Below are 20,955 nucleotides of genomic sequence, written 5' to 3' on the forward strand. Positions count from 1 at the left end.
AAAATTGAGAAAGGGAATCACCTGTATATTAGTATAAACACCACTAATTTATATAATAATGAATTTAATGAATTTTTTCTTACAACTATAATCTTTGTTTTGTATACATTTTAATCAAAGTTATATAGAATTTACAGATGGTTTTACAAAAAGTGCGAAATGGTATAGAAAGAAAGAATTGCAGGATAAAACTAATTACTTCCATAATTTCTTGATGGACATATTTTTTTCTGAATCTTTCTGCATAACTTTTGCTACAGCCATTTCAAAATCTTCTTGAGTAACATGAACACGACGTTCTCTGAGAGCATACATACCGGCTTCTGTGCATACACCCTGAAAACAAATAAATAAATAGATAATTTTAACAATAAAAATATATCTTAGCATACTGCAAAACGTTATATTAATTACCTTCACTTCTGCACCTGACGCACCAGGCATGAGTTCAGCAATTTTCCTTAAATTTATACCACGTGTTAAATTCATTTTTCTCGAATGAATTTTTAAAATATCAAGTCGCGCTTCTTCATTTGGAGGTGGAAATTCAATTTTACGATCTATACGTCCCGGTCTTAATAACGCTGGATCCAATATATCAATTCTGTTTGTAGCCATAATGACTTTTATATTTTTTGTTGCTTCAAAACCATCTAATTGATTGAGCAATTCAAGCATGGTTCGTTGAACCTAAGTATCAAAAGTTGATAAAAAACATTCATTATTAAGCTAAAATTTTCAGATCTAATGCTATTACGTCACGTGAGATAATCCATACGCCATCCCTCGTTGTCTGGCCGTCAAAGGCCCACGTACCGTTATTCAGATCCTCAATAAATCTAAGGACCCACCATAAACTTAAGCTTTTTAACTTATTCGTTTCAATCGTAATCTTATTAACTTGGAGGAATTTCTAATCCTGTAAGTGTTTTTGGTTTATGGATGGTCCTTAGAACAATCCTTAGGTTTTTTGTGCGCTCTTACAAATTACGGAGAAAGCGGGTATTTACCTAACGGTAAAAGCGGGCTTTTGCCATGAACAATGTCAACTATGAGCTACGTTGGTAGGAGGCTTCCTCCATCTATTCTCATTCATTAACATTGTTTATACCCAATGGGCATCACGAATCCGCTTTCTTCGTACAAAAAACACACCAACACCGAGTTTTCCTTAGTGACAACATCGACACCGCGACTGGTCGATAAAACAAATGCGTAAAACTTACTTCACTATCTCCTCCAGAACCAGATTCAATACGAGAACTTCCAATTGAATCTATTTCATCCATGAATATTATAGATGGTGCATGTTCTCTTGCCATTACAAACAATTCACGAACCATTCGTGAACCTTCACCAATAAACTTTTGTACCAATTCAGAACCAGATACACGAATAAAAGTACATTCAGTATGATGAGCAACTGCTCTTGCTAATAATGTTTTGCCTGTACCTAAAAGTAAATTGCAAATTTATCAACAATATAATTAAGTTTAATTAAAAGGAAGAAGATAGATTTTAAAAATTAGCTTCTTTATTATTTACCTGGTGGTCCATACAAGAGTACACCTTTAGGTTGAGCAATCCCAAGAGCATCAAATAATTCAGGATGTTTAACAGGCAATTCAATAACTTCTTTGATTTCTTTAATTTGTTTATCTAAACCTCCTACCATCTCATATGTAGAGTCTGGTACTTTTTCCACCATCATAAGAGAAACAAGTGGGTCAACTTTGTTTGGTAAAATTTTATGCAATGTATAACTTTCATTGCGTAACGCAACTCTTGAATTTGGAGTTACATCATTAATATCAATATTTTTATCTATATCTACTACAAACTTCCCTTCAGGATGTACTTTAACCAAAACTTTCTTCTTGTCCATTGGTTTAACAACTTCTCCAACATATGATCCTTGTTCTTGGAGAAGCTGCAATTCTTCACGTAACATACGTACTACAAAAAAACACCAATTTTTATCGCAAAATGCATCAAACACAAATAAAAGTTAGTTAAAAAGATGAAAACATAATTGATATACCTTTGGCATTGAGCTCGTTACGTTGTGCTTGTAACCTCCTTAAATTTTGACTTTTTTCAGCTACGATTAATTGAAGTTCTTCAATTTTAGTAATGTAATACGGTTTAAAACCTTCTCCCTTAATAAGTTTCTCATCTATTTCCATCTAAAATATAAGGATAAAAACTAGCTATAATAATTGTAAAATTATGCATGTTGCTTAGATTCGATCAATTACCTTATTTGTGAGCGTCATTGTTGCACTCACTATTTATAATCAATTACTAATTATAATTGTTCTTATATGGCCATTTACTTATAAAAATAAGCAAGAAAGAAAGTTTAGAACTTGACACTTCTTTGTAATATTACAAGAATTGCTTGTCATCGATACCCACTGTACGGATCACGTAGTACCACGTACGGATACTCAATATCAACTTACGAATCGATTACTTGCTGTAGCTGTAACATTATCGAGAATCAGTTTCATATCGATTGATACATTTCCTGTACATTGTTTATAAACCATCTTTAGTAAAAAAAATTAGATTGTTTAAACAGATTTTTAAATTAAATTAATAAATTAAATTCCTTATATATCATTTATTAAAACAAATTCTTAAACATTTAATAAAATAAATCGATTACATTCGCTCATTGTAAATTATCCTTTACGACTATGATTTCATAAAATTATAATTATTTTAATTTTCAGATATACATTTTTTTTCTTTTTAGTTTTAGCTAATGTAAAATAATTATTTTTTATATTTTATTGTAGTGTCAATTTAGTTTCTTATTTATTTATCAAACTTACAAATAATTTTCTAGAGTAATATTACTGAAGTAATCGAGAAATAATTGGATATTGCTTTAAATTTATTATTTAATGCCTTGTATTTTATTTGTTCAAAATTATACTTATTTTATGTTTCTCCACATAAGGTTGGTAAGATTGAATGGTAATGGTGTATAGTTGATACTTTGATACATGCTTAAAAATTTATGGAGTAAAATAGGCGGCGACGCGGAAAATGTATATACTACTATGCTACAATTTACTTAATTTATAATTTTATAAAAAATTTAGCGCGCATGACGGAAAGTGTTTTTTATGACAAGGACAAAATATACAACGTATAAGGTAGAACGTGAAAATTTAGTACGCCACGTGACTGCATAGGTTAAGGTGAAGATACTCTAACCGGTCGGCGGGAGATGAACTTTGCTCTCAGTTTTTATATGTTCTTCACATAAAACATGGAATTTGACTTATTATTCAATTTTATGTCAATATTTATCATCACTTTATTAATAGTTGTCACAGTCATCACCGTCTTCCAAAAACTTAAGTAAGTATTTATTCTGTTTCCCTCTAATTACAGTCATGATTATATCATATTTTTTTATATGTTAGATTAAGATGGCCCATAAAAGTAAACTGCTGGTTTTGCAACAAAGATATAAAGATTTGGCGGCAACAACTAAATTGGTGGATGTGTCCATATTGTGAACAATATAATGGCTTTTCTAAGGTAAGTCAATTTATTCAACTAATATTCAGTGGACCATATTATTCAAAATATATAAATTTATGGTGTTGAAGATCATACATATGACATCCAAAAATTTTAAATCGATGAAATTTTATATATAATGTATTTTGATTATTTCGCCAGGTTGAATTAATTGATTTATTAAATATTTTTAAAGCTATTGGAATATCTTAACATAAGAAACAGGCTACCTATGTGATATCTTTTACAATTCCATATATGTTTTGGGATATTATTCCTATATTTTCTTCCATGTCAAATTCTAGAATGGTGATTATGCATATACTATACCAGAACAATACAAGACATCTTCACATGAAATGAAAAGATACTGTACAATCAACCAGGGTACAACAACCAATCAAGGTGCAAATAATGGTCTCTGCAAAAAATGTAACATGAATGAAAGTTTAAAAATATCAAAATTATCTAATTATGTACCAAAAAATGAAAGAAATTACGAATATGAAATGAAAAAGTTTAAAGATAGCTTAGAACAACAATATCCATTGTGTGCAAAATGTAAAAGTACAGTAAATAACGTATTATATAAGCAAGCATTATGGCTTGCACAATATAAAATGTTGTTATTTAAACAAAAACCATTTTGTATAATTGCTAATGTAAGTATTGTAATAAAGTATATTACAACAAATAATAAGGTTTGCATGGCATTTCTCACTGTAATTGTTTCATTCTTTGCAGAATTCAAAATATTTCGAACTAATATGCAGAATAATTTCAACTATATTAGGATCTATGGTAGTGTATAACATGGAATTCATATTCTTCCCAATTGGAGGATTATTTTTTCAATTTTGTGCCTGTTGGATACCTTCTACAAAAAAACAAAGTTCTGATATATTGCTTATGTTTTTATGGATTTGTATGATTATACTCTTACCCTTTAAAGACATTAAATTGATTACAACAGATTTTCAGAATTCGTGGTTTGTTCTGGAATATATAACTCAGTATCATATGGTAAGCTAATAAATTAAAATAAAATATACTGCATTAATAATTAAATTTTAGTACATTAAATTAATCAACATTAATTATTTTTGTTTTAGATGATATTATTTATTTCAATCATAGGCTTTATAAATGTCATGCCTAAGTCATATAAAAGTACAGTAAATAAAAATATGTCATTTAAAAAAATTGAATCTTCTCCAAAAAATACAGTATTATTTGATTCATGTACAGCAACTTCAAATAATAAGCACAATCTTGATGTCAATGTTAAAACTGCTAATAATATAAACAAAACTGCCAGCAATTGGTTAACACCAAATACAATGAAAGATTATATGTCTCCTTATGCGGAAAATTCAATAAATTATAAATCTACAATTTCCCAAAGTTTATTGTAAGCAATTTTAATGTTTTAATTTTTTACTAATTTTATATATAACAAAAAATAAAATAATTTTTTATGTTATAGCACAAATGCGGCATCACAGTGTTCACCAATGTCTATTAACAATAATAATGCAGTATTCAATTCTCCACCTGTATATAAAAAGAGTATGATAGAGAGCAATTACTCATTGAATGACAGTTTGAGGACATTAAGCATATTATCACTGGGTGAAGATAAACCAAAATATTCAACTAAAATGCCTAAGATTTTTGAAACGAAGGTGTATAGCACAAAAAGTTCCGAGCTTTTTAAGAAGGCTGGTAAAAAAAATATTTTATCACCACCAAAACTAAAATCAGTTATGCAAACATCCTGGATAGCTGGTGGTTATTGGCAGGAAAGTATAGATGCACCATCATTGTCCAGATCATCCAGTCAAAGTTCTGGTTTTTGTTCTGTGGGTTCTAATTTTGGTCCATCTAGAGAACCATCCATACATGAGTTTGATCAATGTTCAGTTATGTCAGATGCGACACAATCCTGTCATACACTAAGGCAAACTAATAGTCCTGTTGGGTCTTTTTCTCAATATAGTCTTCAATTTCCATTGTCGGAATCAAGAAATCAATCAATTAATAACCAAACAATGAAACTTGCATCAACCAATCTTTGTACACCACAAACATCATTATCTCAAAATAACAAAAGAAATAATTCAACTTTTATAGATCAATGTTCACAAAGACAAAACATGGATATGAATGATATTAAAAGTCCCTCTGAAATGCAGCCGTTTCCTAGTCACGCCACTATTGTAACAAATCCCGTTTGGTTACCAGTTCTTTTATGTGGTTCACTTGTATTAAACATAATAGTATTATGTACTACTTTGTTACGTTAGATAGGGTATATCATACATTTTTTACGATCTTCCTAAATTTATATTTGCCACATACATTTATACGTATTTTAGTTATTAGTTACAAAATAAGTTAATCACTATTTTTCAAGCAATTGATTACTATTTTAAAAAATAGTATTTTTTAAAATTTCTATTTTAATGGATAGTAATCAATAATATTTCAACCTATTTATAAATAAGCGATGTACTGCCAGTATAAAGTTTTCTATTGTTATCACTCACTTTTTTATTTCACGTAAATAATTGTAAATAAATATTATTTTTTTTATACACAGTTTATAAAGTATCAAATTTGAACAATAATGTTAAGTTGAACGCATAATAGTGGAAAATAGAATACTGGTTTGACGGAAAATTAATTATTACCGTTCTAAACTGTCAATCTTGTGATAAAAAAATGTTCTCCGTGTGTGTTCACTAGTAAGATATATATGTAACTCAACAAATTTAAGAATTAATGAAATAATGTGAAATTGCGTTCACTTTGTATCGATAATATTTGATTTTTTTTTAACTTTACTATTATATTTGTGAATACGAAAAAAAGCTGTTTTGAACACACAAAAAGTTATGTATATATATATAAGTAATGAAATTTAAAGTGTTCTGTGTATTTGTAAGAATATATATGATGTTTATTGTGTTAAGATGTGATGTTAAAGTAACTTAATAAAATAAATATTGTAATATCTTCAACCGAGATATTACATTTTTGTTAAAATTTGTAACAAATTAATTAATGGACAAATATATTTTATATTATCATATTCTCAATTTGCATGTGACACTGAATTTTTAACTTTCAATGGGTGTAAACACTGTTCAGAATCTGATAATTTACGCTCGAAATGTCTAAGATCTGGCACATTAAAATTCACTTTTCGTCTGTGAAATCTTCAATGAAAATAAATATAAATCAAGATATATATTTGATAGGTTTAATTTAAATTAAATAATAACTTACTGAGTATCTTGTTCAATATTCAATAGCTTTAACTCCCCAATTTCTTCCCTATAAGTAGACCACCATTGACATTTGGCTATTCCTTCTTGTGAATTCTTGTACAATTCATCTTTTAATGCTTCTCTTAAGCCAAATTGAGTTAATGTACCAAAACTTTTCATCAGATCCTGTTCAGGGATCCATTTCCTCTGTCTCCAAGTACAAAATATAAATTTTATAAAACATGAATATAACATTAAAGCACTGAGATAATTATAATTAACTGAGATACTTATAACTAACACAAAATGATATATACCTTGCATTGTAAGATCTAATTTTTGGTCCGTTAAAACTTTTTAGTAAAATATTATAACACAAATCATAAGTTGTTGTCATATTATTACAATATTCCTTTTTATGATCAAAAAATTGTTCTTGAGGTAAACCCTTACAATGAAATTGTATTTCACAATATTATTGTAAAAATTAAGTCACTTAAAAATTACATCATGTATCATTTGTTTTTTATAATTTACTTTAGATTATATTTTATATATATATATATATTCATATACCTCCTGAATAAGCTTATTTTCCCACTTTGCAATTTGGTTTATTTCCCAAGTTTTATTAACATGAGGCTTATAATCTATCTCATATAATGTTCTCCAATCATCAGGTTGGCTTATGTCGCTTGCTCTGCGCTCAAACCAATTACCTACCAATGTTTTTGGTGTATATTTATTTTCACTTAATACCGGTGCACGATCAAGTTTACTCTTTGTAGGAAATAATTTTTTTCGTACATCTGTCAATGACAATGTGTTGTCTAAACATTGTTGTTCCACATTCCAGTCCATAATATTCAGACCATTCATGATATTTATCTTTGAAGAAATACCATAAGAAAATAAATAAAATAATGAAGTCTAGTTGAATGAAGCAGTTCATTATCGTTTGGACTAAAGAGTAAATTAATATATATTCATATGAGTTTTATAAAATCAATAAGGAAATTTGGATATTCATAATTTTGATATTGAATAAATGCAAATATACATGTAATATAAATTATTTTATTAAATAACTATGTTATTCAAGAATCAATATTTAAGTAGTATCTTATTAAAAAGTTAATGCAGCTATCATCAATTATTAATCAAGTAATAATAATAAACTTCTTATTAATTTCAATTAAATATGGGTGTAAGTTAAATGTAATATAATTTATGGTACCTTGAAGCTATGGCCTTCCTCTAACTCTGCATACAAATCTATCATCTAATTCTAGAAGGATTTTTCAAATTTCTATTTCATTTTATTTTCAGCTTCGAATGAGGTAGACCTGAATTTGATTGAGGGCTTCTGAAGAATGTTTATAACATGTACACAAGACATGCAATGAAAAAAGAATTTATTATTCTTTTTTATTATTCTATTTTATATAGTAAACCTACTTCGATACTTATAGGTTTCGCTATGCACCATCGAGTATCAATTATAGATCTTTTTTGTATTTTAAAACGCCGATAATTTTGTTATGATGTAGAGCTTAATTAAATAAGCGCACGTATAGAACATATAATAATTTTTCGAGTAAAGCATAGTGTAGCAAAGCAGGTGATACAACTACATGAGTTTGTCGCACTTTTTCTGTACATTTTTCGGTATGTTTCTAAAACAATGAAACGAATATCTACATCTGTCAACTTATTTATTTCCTTCACATTCGCATACTTCGTACAGTTTACAAAAAAACGGTAGCGGTTATAGACCTCCTCATTAACAGTGATCCTTGTTTTCCAGCGTGAATGTATCATTATAAGTTTAACTACTTCTCTTCTTTTCTTTACTATAATTTTAAACATGTTTGATGTATTATGAAAATAATAATAACTCTGATTTTTTTATTTTCTCCCATACATACATCGGAGATTTCCGATTAAAAGGATTTTTTCCGATAAGCATATGGATTTTGGAGGTTTTTTTTTTGTACAATAAAATTCATTAAATTTTTTCAAGCTCCATTGCCCGTTTTAATTATACGAACGAATCATACGAATTACAATGTAAAAAAAGAACATAAACACGTATGTCAATTTGAAAATTACGTGGATAATTTACATTATGCTATTATGTAACAGTACTCGATTAGTCATCATTGTGTTTAATCACGTTTTAATCATAACAAAAATTTATTCGCTAAGTACCGTCCAATTTCTTCCTTCATGTTGAAAAATCAATAATGCCTTTACAATACTCTATAAAAATAAATGTTATTTAATAAGGAAAAAGTGGTCGATGCCCGAAACTCACAATCAAAGAGTTGGCTAAGCTGATATTTTATTTCACGATTCACTAGCTTAAGAAAGAAATTGAATCATGATCAAAAATTCAGCGAACACATTAATACCTTAGTTGAACAGTAGAATGAAAAATACATTATCGTATGACAATATTTCGATAATCGTTAAGGCTTTGAAACAGTAATATTAAGTGTATCTTGCATTAAATATATATACTTGTAACCTTTTATGCGTAGGGCAATTTGCAAAAATTGTTTTGTTAATTTGCCAAATAAATGTAATAGTGTACGATTATATTTACATACATTTGACAAAAATATTTCAATAATAATTGCACTCATTATGCACCACGCACTTGTCTTCGCATATTAGCAAACACAATTTCTCCTTCGATATCACAAAAGTTAAAAAACGGAAGATGACAAAAATGATCTCACATGGAAACATGATTTCTTTCGTTGTCGTCTACAACAACGAGAGACAATGATTCATAAAGAAATTGTTAATCTTTTTTGCCTACATACCATAAGGAATCTATGCGTAATAAGATTCCAACGTATCACAAACAAATATTTAATCGCGCACAGTTTACAGAAACCTATCTTAAATTAATATTGTTTAGAATTCTCCTGCTCCGGACAATACATCAAGTACGTGTGGCTCGTACATTTTTATCAGAACCATAAATAAAACAATTACAAAAAAAATACATAAAAAGTACACATTGAAAAGCATTAATTATCAACAAATATGATTAAAGAATAGAGTTTTCTAAAAAATGCATGTGTATAACGTTACGTTCAATTGTTACACTGAAAAATAAAGAGATACATGTGTGAGCGAATTTTCGGCGGCCTGCAACAGGTTTTAGGAACTTAAGCAGACCTGTGCAAAAGCTCACTATTAGACGTACAGTATACATACATCTAGGTAACTTCCGAGCATAAGCTCAACATGAAGAAACGTAAACTAACACGTATAACTAAGACAAAAGATTTACCCTATAGGCCAAATTTCATTGGTCTACAGAACTTTAAATGTAGTATAAAAGCCTCTGATATAAACAAGAATAAGCGATAATAAATTAATTTAAATTAGATGAGTATATAAAGATTCATGCAATGAAAACTGTACTATAATAAAATAAATGTGAACGAGGATAGCGATGAAATTCTTCTGTCGAAAATGTTCATAAAGCCATTGGTTCTTGGACCTCAATAATATTTAGAATAGCCAACAAACTTAACACTCTCGGTTAAGCGAGCTCTCTGGTCCGAAAAATCTGTTGTCACGAGTGTATTAATAGCAATGGAGAGAATTCTTACAATTATAAATACTTATAAGCCACGATAATTCCTACAGTTTTTTTCAAAGCCGCATGTCCAATCGCATTTCATGTCAGCGATACCTACCAAATCTTAAATAGTACTGCCTCATTTGTCGGGAAACTTCAATGTCGATAGCAGATTAATTAAAACTACTGTAGACAAGTCGATCAAATTGCATTAGTGTCACTTTTAGGAATTTATTTTCTATTCTATGATAATGGAATTCATTTGTCTTTTTAAAGATATAGGATATAGTATACAAAATTTTGATAGAAATAAATATTGAAACATTCTTCATAAGAGGCCTTTGCATGATTATTTGATAGACATTCACCTTTATTTATCGTGCATGATATTAAGTTAAATAATTTATAAAAATTAACTATTTACAAATCGATAGGACATGCAGCACTAATTTTACTTAATGCACTTATTTGCATTAATAAGCACATGCTTGTTTCGAGACAAATAAAAAGAACTGGCGGTGCTCCTTGCGGATATATTACGTCTATTACCCTTACTATATAGTTGTAACATTTATGGGTATCCACTACAAATTAGAGTCTCTGGAACTCTATTGCTTTCATTGATGAAAGCGTTCTTGCATTCGTTTTCTGTAAAAGTGAAGGGTTTGGCATTATGCTCACGATCACTGTACGCTGTTACCCATATCTGAATAAAAACATGAAAAAATAAACAAACATCAAAACTAATATCACCAAAAATATTAACGCAAAATTAACGTTTTATAAATAAAATCACCCATACTCACTTATTAAAAAAGAATTGAGAATTAAAATCAAAATTCTCGTAAGGTTTGTTCTTTTAAGTAATCTTTCATTCTTTATATGAAATTATATGATTTATATTTAACTATATTAGATAATATATTCCAAAATGTATAATATTTTTATCGATTTCTTTTATGCAAAATTGAACAAACCTACGATTTGTGTGTAAAAATAAGAATATAGATAGTTATATGCAATGGAGAAATGATATATAACAAAGATAACTATACAAATTATTACTCACCACGATTTCCTGTTCTAATAGCATTAACATTGGTTAAATGGTGTTGACCAGCTCTAATTGGCTTAGCAATTTGCGCGCTAGGTCCACGACGAGCCAGATTCTTCTGTCTAACCGCTTCCTTGATTCTATCTACCTCATATTGATAACGTTTACGATCTCGCATTGCACCTTCTTTGGCATCTCGCAATGCTGTTTCCAGAGCTTTTACACGCTCCATCGTAGCTCGCAATCTTTTTTCAAGTTTGGGTAATTCACATCGAAGATCAGCGTTATCCCTCACAAGTTGTTTATGAACCTATTAAAATTATATAGATAATGTTTTGATGGAGAGTATAATTACGCATTAAAAATATTCAGCGATCAAATTTGTAATTTTAATTACTGAATTTTTCAATCACGTACTTTCGTAAGCTGATCTAGATTATTCTCAAGGAAGGAAATCTTCTGTTTCTGTGTAAGTGATCCACCATCGTCTTCGTTATCTTCTGCGATCATAGTTTTCTTTATTCTAGTCTGAAGATCTTGAACAAATAATTTGCGTAGATTGTGCAGTGTTTGAAGTTCTTTGGCTACTGTTTCCTCCAGACCTTTAAGATCTTTGCGAGCCTATAAAAATTAATTAGTAATTACAGAAATTTGGACTTTTAATTGCTCTATATCTTTTGTCAAATTTATACGTACTTGTTCACGGCGTTCATTAAGTAAAATTAATTCTTGCAATTTAACGGATTTGTTTGCTTCTTCTTGTTTCAATCGCTCATAATCGGCTTGCATTTGCTGATGAGCTAATGTGAATTTCTGGTTCAAATCTTTAAGTTCACTGATCAATTCTTGCTTCTCAGACAGTTCATCCCTAAGCGCTGCGACCTGCATTCAATTAATAATAATAATATTTAGTATTGAATTATTCATAAAAATAACAATAATATATAGTAATGTAAAATGTATATTTACTTGTTTCTGATGAGCATCTCGCAATTGATCCATTTGTTCTTCTAGTGCTACTCTCATTTTTGTTGCTGCTTCCTTTTCTTCTGCTTTTTCTTTATTTGTAACTGCTTGTACTTGTTCTGCAGCCTTCAACTTGGCACATTCTTCGCGTAAAGCATCAACATCTTCCTCCAAAGCACGTTTACGTGCTTCCGCTACTTTCATTGATTCCGTTAATGTTTGCATACGAGCTTCATGTTGAGAAATTAATAAACGACATTCAGCCAGATCTTTTTCATATTCGGCAACCTAAAATAAAATTGACCAATGAGCGTTATATTGTAAAAATCAAATATAATGAATTCAAAGAGTACGAAATCGAACGCTTACTTTCTTGTTACAGTCTACTTGGGAACTTTCTAATCCTTGGCATCGTTGTACTAAATTCTTCACCTCTGATTTCATTTTGCTAATGAATAGCCTTGCCACTGTGAATTCCTCTTCAAGTTTACCATTGCTTTCTGTAGGTACAACCTATAAAATATGAGATTTGTAATACTTTATGTAATTCCACTTATAAGAAATTCTTTAAACGATGTAGTAAATCAGTTTTTACCTTTAGATTTTCGTCACCGCCAATAGCAACTCCAATTTCACCTAAATCTTTCAAGAAGTTTGCTAACATTTCTGCAATACGTTTCCTTTGATGTGCAGACATATCTCTCAACTGTTGTAATTCTGAAGCAGTACTGTTCAGCGTTGTTTGTTTTGCTAAAAGTTCTTCTGTCAAAGTTTCTGTTTCTTTCTTTTTAATATCACACTGTAAGAATGTATATATAATATAATAATATCCTTATATCTTTCAATACAGATAATATAAGAAATTAGCTATTGACATAAGATACCTCTTGACATTTTTGATCATAATTAACTGCTAACTCTTCCAATGCTTGTAAAACTTCTTTAACTTCTTCCTTAGCCCGTTCGTGTTCTTGCTGTGTTCGGTTCACCTCCTGTTGTAGTTTCTCGTATTCACGCCTTGCAGTCGCAATTAATTCTGCTTGTTCATGAATTTGTTCTTTCAAGTTTTCAACATATTGCGATTGTTGATTAATCTCTTCATCCTTATCATCCAATTGCTGGTAAAGTCTTTCACGTTCTTCTTCTAGTTTCTGCCGTTCTTCGTTAGATAAAGATCCAGCCATCAAATTGCCACCAGGAGTGGCCGGCATTGGACCATCATCAAGTTTACCTGTGGAAAGCATTATAAATTATATAATATATGTCACAACATTCTCATTCTTATAAAGTAAATTGTATAGTACCCTCAATGGACATATTAATTGGAGTTGTAACATCTGATGCTTCAACCAAATTAAATTGTTCTTCGAGTTTAACTGTTTCACCCTGTCGCCAACGAGATAATTCAGCCTCCAATTTTTCAACTTTTCCTTTCAATCTAGCTGCCTTCTCTTTCTCCCTCTCATAACGACGCTTCCATTCTTCAGCCGTTAATTCCTCATTAACGCATACAACATTCTTTATAGTCTTAGCTCGTTTACCTAAGAAAATAATTAAATATATAATCGAGAAACTTCATATATTTAGTCAAGACAAAAATAAAGATCTCGTTTATTACCAAAATCTAAAGTCGACTTTGTTTCTGATTCATTGAAACTAGCTGGTGAACAACAAATAATAATCGTAGTTCTAGCATTGCCACCAAGAGATTCTTGCAAAATTCTAGTCAACTTTGAGTCACGGTAAGGAATGTGAGTTTTATTTCCATCAGCTAAAGCTGAAATTACGTTTCCAAGAGCTGATAGGGATTTATTAATATTTTTTGCTTCATCTAATACAGTGCCTTCTGCTCCAGTTTTTGAGACCTAAAATATAATATAAACAAAAAAAAAGGTTTATTCTGAGGAGAAGGAAGTAGATGTAATGATAGATTTAATAGAGTAGATGTAAGTCACCTTTTCAGAACCAGCTAAATCAACAAGATATAATTTTCCTGATAGCTTCTTCTGGTTTTCTAAGTTTTCTTGTTTCACATTTATTAAGAATACGGAATGAGAACGTGAGCTGTGCTCATTCATGTTAGTTACAGCAATGTGCCTATTTGATTTTCCCTCTTCTATCACTTCAAACACTTCTTCAGGACTAGATACAAAGCGTTCTGTTGCACCTTTTACAAATGGTACTCGATTTTTATCTTCATGCACACTTAGATTTACCTTAGACACTGAGAATGAAAAACAATAAAATTATAAGTAACAATTTTAAGAATTTTCATGTTAGATATATAAGTAAAATGAATAATAAAGTTCTTACCATCAAGAAGATCTCTGATCTTATCCATATAGATTTCAAAGTATGATACTTTGATATGAAATTCCAAATTCTCTTCCATGCCATAAATATGATTGAAAATATCATTAACGATTCTGGGAATAATACCCTGTTTATTTGGGTCTCCAATAACACCTTCCATAGTGTGCGTTTTACCTAATTCACACATAAATATTTCATTAGCAGAATCATGTTAGAACTTAACTTTGATACAATAACTAATAACACATATTTATGTATTTTACTTAATACAAAATTTCAATTTACCTGATGATGTTTGCCCATATGCAAAAATAGTGCCATTGTAGCCTGCCAACACATCTGTGACAATTGATCTAGCTGCTTCATTGTAAACTTTATCTTGAGTAGCATTTGGCTTAAATACTTTATCAAAAAGATATACTTTTCCCTAAAACAATATTGCAATATTAAATTAAAGAATATACGCTACTACACAAAAGTTTTAGAACATGAAGCCATATTTTGATAAACTTTCATATGATATTTGTACAATTTAAGTCGTTCAAATCACATAGTTTTATTAATACAATTTACGGATGTATTACGATTTACGTATTAGTTGATTATATGACAATAAAATATTTCATTGTCCGAATAATGAAAATTTACAAAAACGAAAATATATGTGAATTATTAGAGATACGCTCCGTTATGATAGCCATGAGCAGAACATTCTTTTCCGTTCCTTTAATTCACGATGGCTATGTTCGCATATTTTTTTGATTTATACAAATATTTAGAACATATTATAGAACTACAGAAACATAAATTAGAGTTTCTAGCTAATTCAAAGCTTCAGTTGAAATCACTTCGTTTTGAATACTTTTCGTGTGCACGTCGCATATTAATAATAAGAGAAAAGACTTGAGTATAGCGAAGTGTTCTGAGAGAGTCTTTTTATCAAGAGAAGAGGCTATTCTGCAAGAGAAATTTTGAAGAAAGTGAGAACTTCTTCCGTTGTCTATAGCCTGTGATACATAATTTCGCAACTACAGGTAATTTGAAATGAAAAAGGTAACAGTTGAGATTCGATTTTTGTAAACGTAATTAAAGAAAAACTACTCCAAAAGCAAAAATTGATAAAGAACAAATGAAACTAATTTCGCGATTTGTGGAAAGTAGATTTTAAAGGTACGCAACTCTAAAAAAGACTTTAATACGCTAAAAATCATTAACATTAATCACTAGAAGACTATATTACGAATAAGTTTAAATTTGAAATTTTTAAATCCAAAATCCATATTTTAAATCCAAATTTTAAATCCAAATTAAATTTTGAAAATTTTAAATTAAAGTTTGATTTAAGAGATATATAAAAATAGAAAATGCTTCCTATATAAAAGCGAATTGGAAATTGGACCGAAAACAACATAACGAGCAATTTGTTAAAAATAAAAAATTTTAGAAAAAAAATATTTGTGTATATTGCACAAACGTAATCTCCGTTACATTAATCGAAACTATTTCATTCATGATAATGATCTTACGTATCTAGCGAAGATATGTAAAAAATGTCTAGAAGAAATACTAAATACAACAGAAATAAATGTAATGGTGAAGTAGCTATTGCCTGATGTTAACCTTATCGGAATACTATAGGGTGTGTTAGGACGAAAAATATGGAAAAATGTCCACAATTACGGACAGAAATGAAATATTATATAAAGGAAATGAAAGATAAGAAAGAAAAATAATAATAGAGAAATTATTAAAAAAATAATAATTGCTAAAATACCAAAATTAGTAAATATGATACTTAAAATACACAGGGTATATATAGACGAAAAAATAACTAATTGTTATTGATTTTGGTAAAGTATAGAGTTATTATGTTTTTAAACATGTCTGTTATTATACATATAAGCAATTCTGTAAAATATAGCATTACTTTAAATATTTTATTAATTTCAATAATACTTTTAGGTTTTTATCAAATTTGATTAGGTATCCTGAGACTTTTAAACAAAATATATTTAAATAATATTCATTTAAAAAATTAATGACATAAGACAAATGTTTGCCAATTTTAAATAAGTAACAATACCTTAATTTTATTAAAATTCTATTTTTATCTTACATATTTCACGAATCAGTGTGAAACACAAATAAAATATTGTAGGGAAAATTATATATTACATGTGTATTTGTAAGTCCCTTTGAAATATAGAAGAATATAGGAAAAAAGGGGGACAATTGCACTCAATGAAGCTTTGTATCAGGAACCTTTTAAAACAATAGCGATATCTTTACTGAGCTCCAAGATCAAAAGACTTCTATATGAAATGGTACATTCATGAACATGTATCTACTTAAAAATACATGTCTACAAAAAAATACATACAAAAGTAAAAATATCATTAGGAATAGTTTTAATTTCTATATACAATAATAAATTTTCATAAACATATTTTCAAAAACAAATATTCATAATATATAATTATATATCTGTTTAATATTCTTAATACAAAACCATATACAATTACAAAAATTAAATTATTTGTTTATATAGAAACAATAAGATCATAATGCAAGAAAGACATAGATAGAAAGACAGATATTTAAAAATACTGACACTATCAATTAAAAAAATCCTAATCACTTAAATGATTTGATAATCTATATATTTATCTATCTTATTATAAAATGAGGATTTATTTATTAGTACAGCTGATAAAATCGTAATATATAAAAAAATCATGAAGTGTACATATATTTCCTGCAAGGGTATAATGAGGATAAAGAGAAATTAAGGCTATAGGTAGTGGAAATATTTTACAAAAATTTAATAATTATAAGAAATACAGGATCGTTTATTAAATTAAGTTGTAGCGAATGCGATCAAACATTTCACAAAGTTGAACTTGTATTTGACGAATCTGAGGCCAACAACAATTTTTAACGCCACAAAATATATATATATGTAGTTAAATTGACAATTGACTACGGTCGATGAACGAAAAAGAAATTCGATCGTTGACAATTCGGTACTGTATCTACTTTGAAATTACGGTTTAATCATTCGCTGAAATAGATGCGTCAACGTGAGGAAATCGTTCAGCTCGACGAAGCACCGATGGAGGCGGAATGAAATCTCCATTTCGCCGAAAATAACAAAAATGAATCATCCTATGCGTCGATCGAAGGATTCTTTTAATCGGCGTTAAATGCATAGCAGACGGTTTACAGATAGAATATACTGAATATAGAGAAGGACCGAGAGAGCAGCTGTCAGCTGTGCACGATGACATCACACGTAAGCTGAACACGGTTAACTAAATGTGATAACTAAAAACGAGAATGACGCATGTAAAATCTACGTACCCCTATAGAGATGCAGTTATCCTCGCCGCCGGATGGGAATTTTACAATGAATTTCGAGCCAGCCTTCTCCTCGGAGTCGTTCAAAGGTCGAAATCTGCAGACTACCTTGATACTGTCCTCCGCGGCAATCTCACGCTCCCTCGGCGTCTCCATTGCCATATTTCGGTAGCTCGAATTCGTGACACGAGTTCCTTAGTTATTCTGATTAGTCACACTTAAAAATGATTTCCGATCTCTCGTAGGGTGCATAGGCGACGAGATGGTCGCGTGAACCGCATCAAGAACCACTACCGTCTTCTCTGTCACAAACCACAGCCCGTTTTGGAGCCAGCAAAGATGGCTGCCGTTGTTCGATGATTTTGCGGGTGGGTTGATTTGCGTGTGCAAAGGTGAGAATCAACGATCGTACTTATGTTAGACTGATAAAGAAACATGGACGATATAAGGTGTGACACGCGGCCAGCCCTCTTCTACTAATACATTACTACTACTCTATATTGAAGCACGGAAGTGATTTTTTTGAATATACTTCGGGTACTCTAAAAACCAATCGATGAGAAGTCTAGACAAAGTTTAACGCAAACGCGTCGAACTAAACGTGCGCGCGCGCCGTACGACTTGCCTGTTTGCGCACACGAAACAGCATTGTCGGCGGATATCATACATACCAGGGCTGTAACCTGCGTGGGCGTCGGATCCTTATTCCATTTTCTAGCCAAATACTTGTTTGGTCATTTTGTAGGATGCTAATATTCCTCCTTGAAAATCAATTATAGTTTACTTATAACGTTTATAAATTATTTGGTATATCTGAAATTTAAGCATAATGTCTGTAATTATTTTATATAACCTCTTTTTTTGCATAATACATTTTTCATTTAATTTAGTTTACAAATATTGTTTTTTTGTTGACTAATGCTTTAAGTCGTTCAATTTGAATCTAAATTTGTAATTATACTTTTGTAGGTTATATGACAATATTTTTTAAACAGATTTCTTAGTTTACCTGATAAAATAGTGCGAATAATTATAATCATATGATATAGCTTCCATCAAATTATTTTTAATGAAGGAAGGACAATTGGATTTGATGTTTTCATATTTAATATCGTTAAAAATTAATTTTTTATCTTTCTACTAGGTAATTCGTACTTCGATTGCATTTAATAGTCCTCGATATATGAAATTTAAATTTTGCTATTTGTACAATTTACGAATGCATATTAAATTGGCCAATTTCAAATTTTATGCTTCCTAATATCAGGATTCACAAATACAACTTGTAAAAAGATAATGGAATATTTTGATAATGATATTGCATCATTTATTTAGATATCAATATTTATTAAAACACAATCATAAAATAATATTATATTACAATATTATATTAAAATGATATACATTTATAATAAACATTATATCTCTCGCGCACAAAAATTTTTATCTATCATTAACATATTTGTAATAACTGAAAATATATGTATATCACCTATCTATATTCACGCAATGAATTATGAATTTGTCGTAACAAAAAAATACACAAAAATTTAGTATTATAAAAAATTGTAAAAAGTAAATTAAAAGGTATATATTTTTTTGGAACACTTTATTAGCATACCATCACTAAATTTCAAAATTTCTTTCTCTTTTGATTTTAAGAAAAGAAAATAAATATCATTTTGGTACTGATATACAAGTATATAATCTGAAATATAAAATTTATTGTATGAAAATGTACTAAAAATATATTTAAAAAGCTTGGTTCTAATCCGTAATTGATTTTTTTTTTACACTTCACTACGGTGCTGCCTTTCTTTACCCTCATTATTTTTGTTCTTACATCCTGTCGTGACCTTCATAACCTGACATTTATTGATTCAAACATTTCAAACAGATTTTGCACTATGTTTCTGCATAGACTGCAACATTGTCTTCATAGAATTTTTCTACGAAGACATTTGTCAAATATCTTATATCTTTCGCGAAACAAAGAATATTGGTATTTTATAAAATAAAACATCAAATTGATTATAAGTCGACCATGGAAAAATGCATTGGTATTGCCTTGTATATAACCATTACATAATAATGAACATACGTGTGAAATTATTGAAAACTTTATCGACAAACTTTCTTTGTTAGAACTATGAATCACCAACTCGATTTTGCGTTATTTAAGAAATAAAATTGTCAAGTACCGCAAATTTTTTTTAATTAAAAATATTTCACATTTAATTTGATGGATAATCTTTAACTTCAGATCTCGGGACGTAAAAATGTAATTGTACACACTATCGGGATATATTTTTAGACAATTGTATGACATGTCACGACTAAATTAGATTTTTTAGAAGATACTATCCGTTAAGTTTAAAATTTTCACTTCCTCTGAATACCTAATTTTTCGTAAGACTGTAATTATTCTATAAATTAGAAAAGTTTGCTTATTATAATTTTTTTTTGCATGAAAGTAGTGGATATTATAAGAAAGGAAGAACAATGTTTAATGTAACATAACAAAAGAGGCACATTTTATTTTCTTTAACAATAAAGTAAAGAATGCTCTCACACAGTCATGGTTCATTGTAAATGTTATGTGTTATCTAATATTACAATGCCTGTAACTTGTACAATATGTACTAAATAGTCTATAATTTGCCATGCTATATGACTAGTTTACAGATAATATAAGGTGCAACTTATCTTCAACAATCACATAATATTAGTATTTCTATTTAATAAATATTGTTTCTATTATTACTACATTAATGTTATTATTGTTATTTATCGATGGTACTTATCGTACTACTAACATCACACAAAACCAAACAATCACTTAAACGAAAGTT

The 20,955-nt window shown here is 29.3% G+C and overlaps 4 protein-coding genes and 1 long non-coding RNA gene across 5 annotated transcripts; 2 read left to right on the forward strand and 3 right to left on the reverse strand.

Annotated features, from left to right (window-relative positions):
• Window positions 1–49: 49 nt before the first annotated feature.
• On the reverse strand, window positions 50–2,471 carry LOC117231421 (26S proteasome regulatory subunit 8). The gene is made up of 6 exons (XM_033489855.1): window positions 2,259–2,471; window positions 2,042–2,186; window positions 1,546–1,956; window positions 1,227–1,453; window positions 415–690; window positions 50–336 (listed from the first exon to the last, which is right to left on the reverse strand). Exons 1-6 carry the CDS (start codon window positions 2,274–2,276, stop codon window positions 196–198), a joined length of 1,218 nt encoding a protein of 405 aa, XP_033345746.1. The 5' UTR covers window positions 2,277–2,471; the 3' UTR covers window positions 50–195.
• Window positions 2,472–3,283: 812 nt separating this feature from the next.
• LOC117231161 lies at window positions 3,284–6,586 on the forward strand. Its single transcript, XM_033489305.1, has 6 exons — window positions 3,284–3,375; window positions 3,441–3,558; window positions 3,846–4,202; window positions 4,285–4,563; window positions 4,653–4,951; window positions 5,027–6,586. Exons 1-6 carry the CDS (start codon window positions 3,284–3,286, stop codon window positions 5,844–5,846), a joined length of 1,965 nt encoding a protein of 654 aa, XP_033345196.1. The 3' UTR covers window positions 5,847–6,586.
• A 17-nt stretch (window positions 6,587–6,603) lies between these two features.
• On the reverse strand, window positions 6,604–7,349 carry LOC117231162. The gene is made up of 3 exons (XM_033489306.1): window positions 7,130–7,349; window positions 6,832–7,023; window positions 6,604–6,761 (listed from the first exon to the last, which is right to left on the reverse strand). The coding sequence occupies exons 1-3, from the start codon at window positions 7,207–7,209 to the stop codon at window positions 6,638–6,640; spliced, it is 396 nt and encodes a 131-aa protein (XP_033345197.1). The 5' UTR covers window positions 7,210–7,349; the 3' UTR covers window positions 6,604–6,637.
• An 861-nt stretch (window positions 7,350–8,210) lies between these two features.
• LOC117231160 (kinesin heavy chain) lies at window positions 8,211–18,726 on the reverse strand. The gene is made up of 14 exons (XM_033489304.1): window positions 18,107–18,726; window positions 15,032–15,173; window positions 14,747–14,920; window positions 14,389–14,657; window positions 14,052–14,298; window positions 13,738–13,974; window positions 13,318–13,664; window positions 13,029–13,232; window positions 12,803–12,946; window positions 12,437–12,721; window positions 12,164–12,349; window positions 11,885–12,088; window positions 11,483–11,777; window positions 8,211–11,061 (listed from the first exon to the last, which is right to left on the reverse strand). Exons 1-14 carry the CDS (start codon window positions 18,263–18,265, stop codon window positions 10,985–10,987), a joined length of 2,970 nt encoding a protein of 989 aa, XP_033345195.1. The 5' UTR covers window positions 18,266–18,726; the 3' UTR covers window positions 8,211–10,984.
• A 1,217-nt stretch (window positions 18,727–19,943) lies between these two features.
• LOC117231196 lies at window positions 19,944–20,674 on the forward strand. The gene is made up of 2 exons (XR_004492916.1): window positions 19,944–20,163; window positions 20,249–20,674. It is a non-coding gene; the product is annotated as an uncharacterized LOC117231196 (long non-coding RNA).
• The last annotated feature ends 281 nt before the right edge of the window (window positions 20,675–20,955 follow it).

The sequence above is a fragment of the Bombus vosnesenskii genome, unplaced genomic scaffold (assembly GCF_011952255.1).
Source record: "Bombus vosnesenskii isolate JDL3184/JDL3185 unplaced genomic scaffold, Bvos_JDL3184-5_v1.1 scf7180000013272, whole genome shotgun sequence".
Classification (NCBI taxonomy): Eukaryota; Metazoa; Arthropoda; class Insecta; order Hymenoptera; family Apidae; genus Bombus; species Bombus vosnesenskii.

Coding starts and splice junctions, on each gene's coding strand:
- LOC117231162 (XM_033489306.1), bottom strand. CDS start 7,209: ATGACAACAACTTATGATTTGTGTTATAATATTTTACTAAAAAGTTTT. Junction 7,024..7,129: donor ATTAGATCTTACAATGCAAG/GTATATATCATT, acceptor TTGTACTTGGAG/ACAGAGGAAATGGATCCCTG. Junction 6,762..6,831: donor AATATTGAACAAGATACTCA/GTAAGTTATTAT, acceptor TTTTCATTGAAG/ATTTCACAGACGAAAAGTGA.
- LOC117231161 (XM_033489305.1), top strand. CDS start 3,284: ATGGAATTTGACTTATTATTCAATTTTATGTCAATATTTATCATCACT. Junction 3,559..3,845: donor AATATAATGGCTTTTCTAAG/GTAAGTCAATTT, acceptor GTCAAATTCTAG/AATGGTGATTATGCATATAC. Junction 4,203..4,284: donor CATTTTGTATAATTGCTAAT/GTAAGTATTGTA, acceptor CATTCTTTGCAG/AATTCAAAATATTTCGAACT.
- LOC117231160 (XM_033489304.1), bottom strand. CDS start 18,265: ATGGCAATGGAGACGCCGAGGGAGCGTGAGATTGCCGCGGAGGACAGT. Junction 14,658..14,746: donor GATCAGAGATCTTCTTGATG/GTAAGAACTTTA, acceptor TTTCATTCTCAG/TGTCTAAGGTAAATCTAAGT. Junction 12,350..12,436: donor GAGATGCTCATCAGAAACAA/GTAAATATACAT, acceptor AATTGAATGCAG/GTCGCAGCGCTTAGGGATGA.
- LOC117231421 (XM_033489855.1), bottom strand. Junction 1,957..2,041: donor TAACGAGCTCAATGCCAAAG/GTATATCAATTA, acceptor GTTTTTTTGTAG/TACGTATGTTACGTGAAGAA. Junction 1,454..1,545: donor ACTCTTGTATGGACCACCAG/GTAAATAATAAA, acceptor ATTTACTTTTAG/GTACAGGCAAAACATTATTA.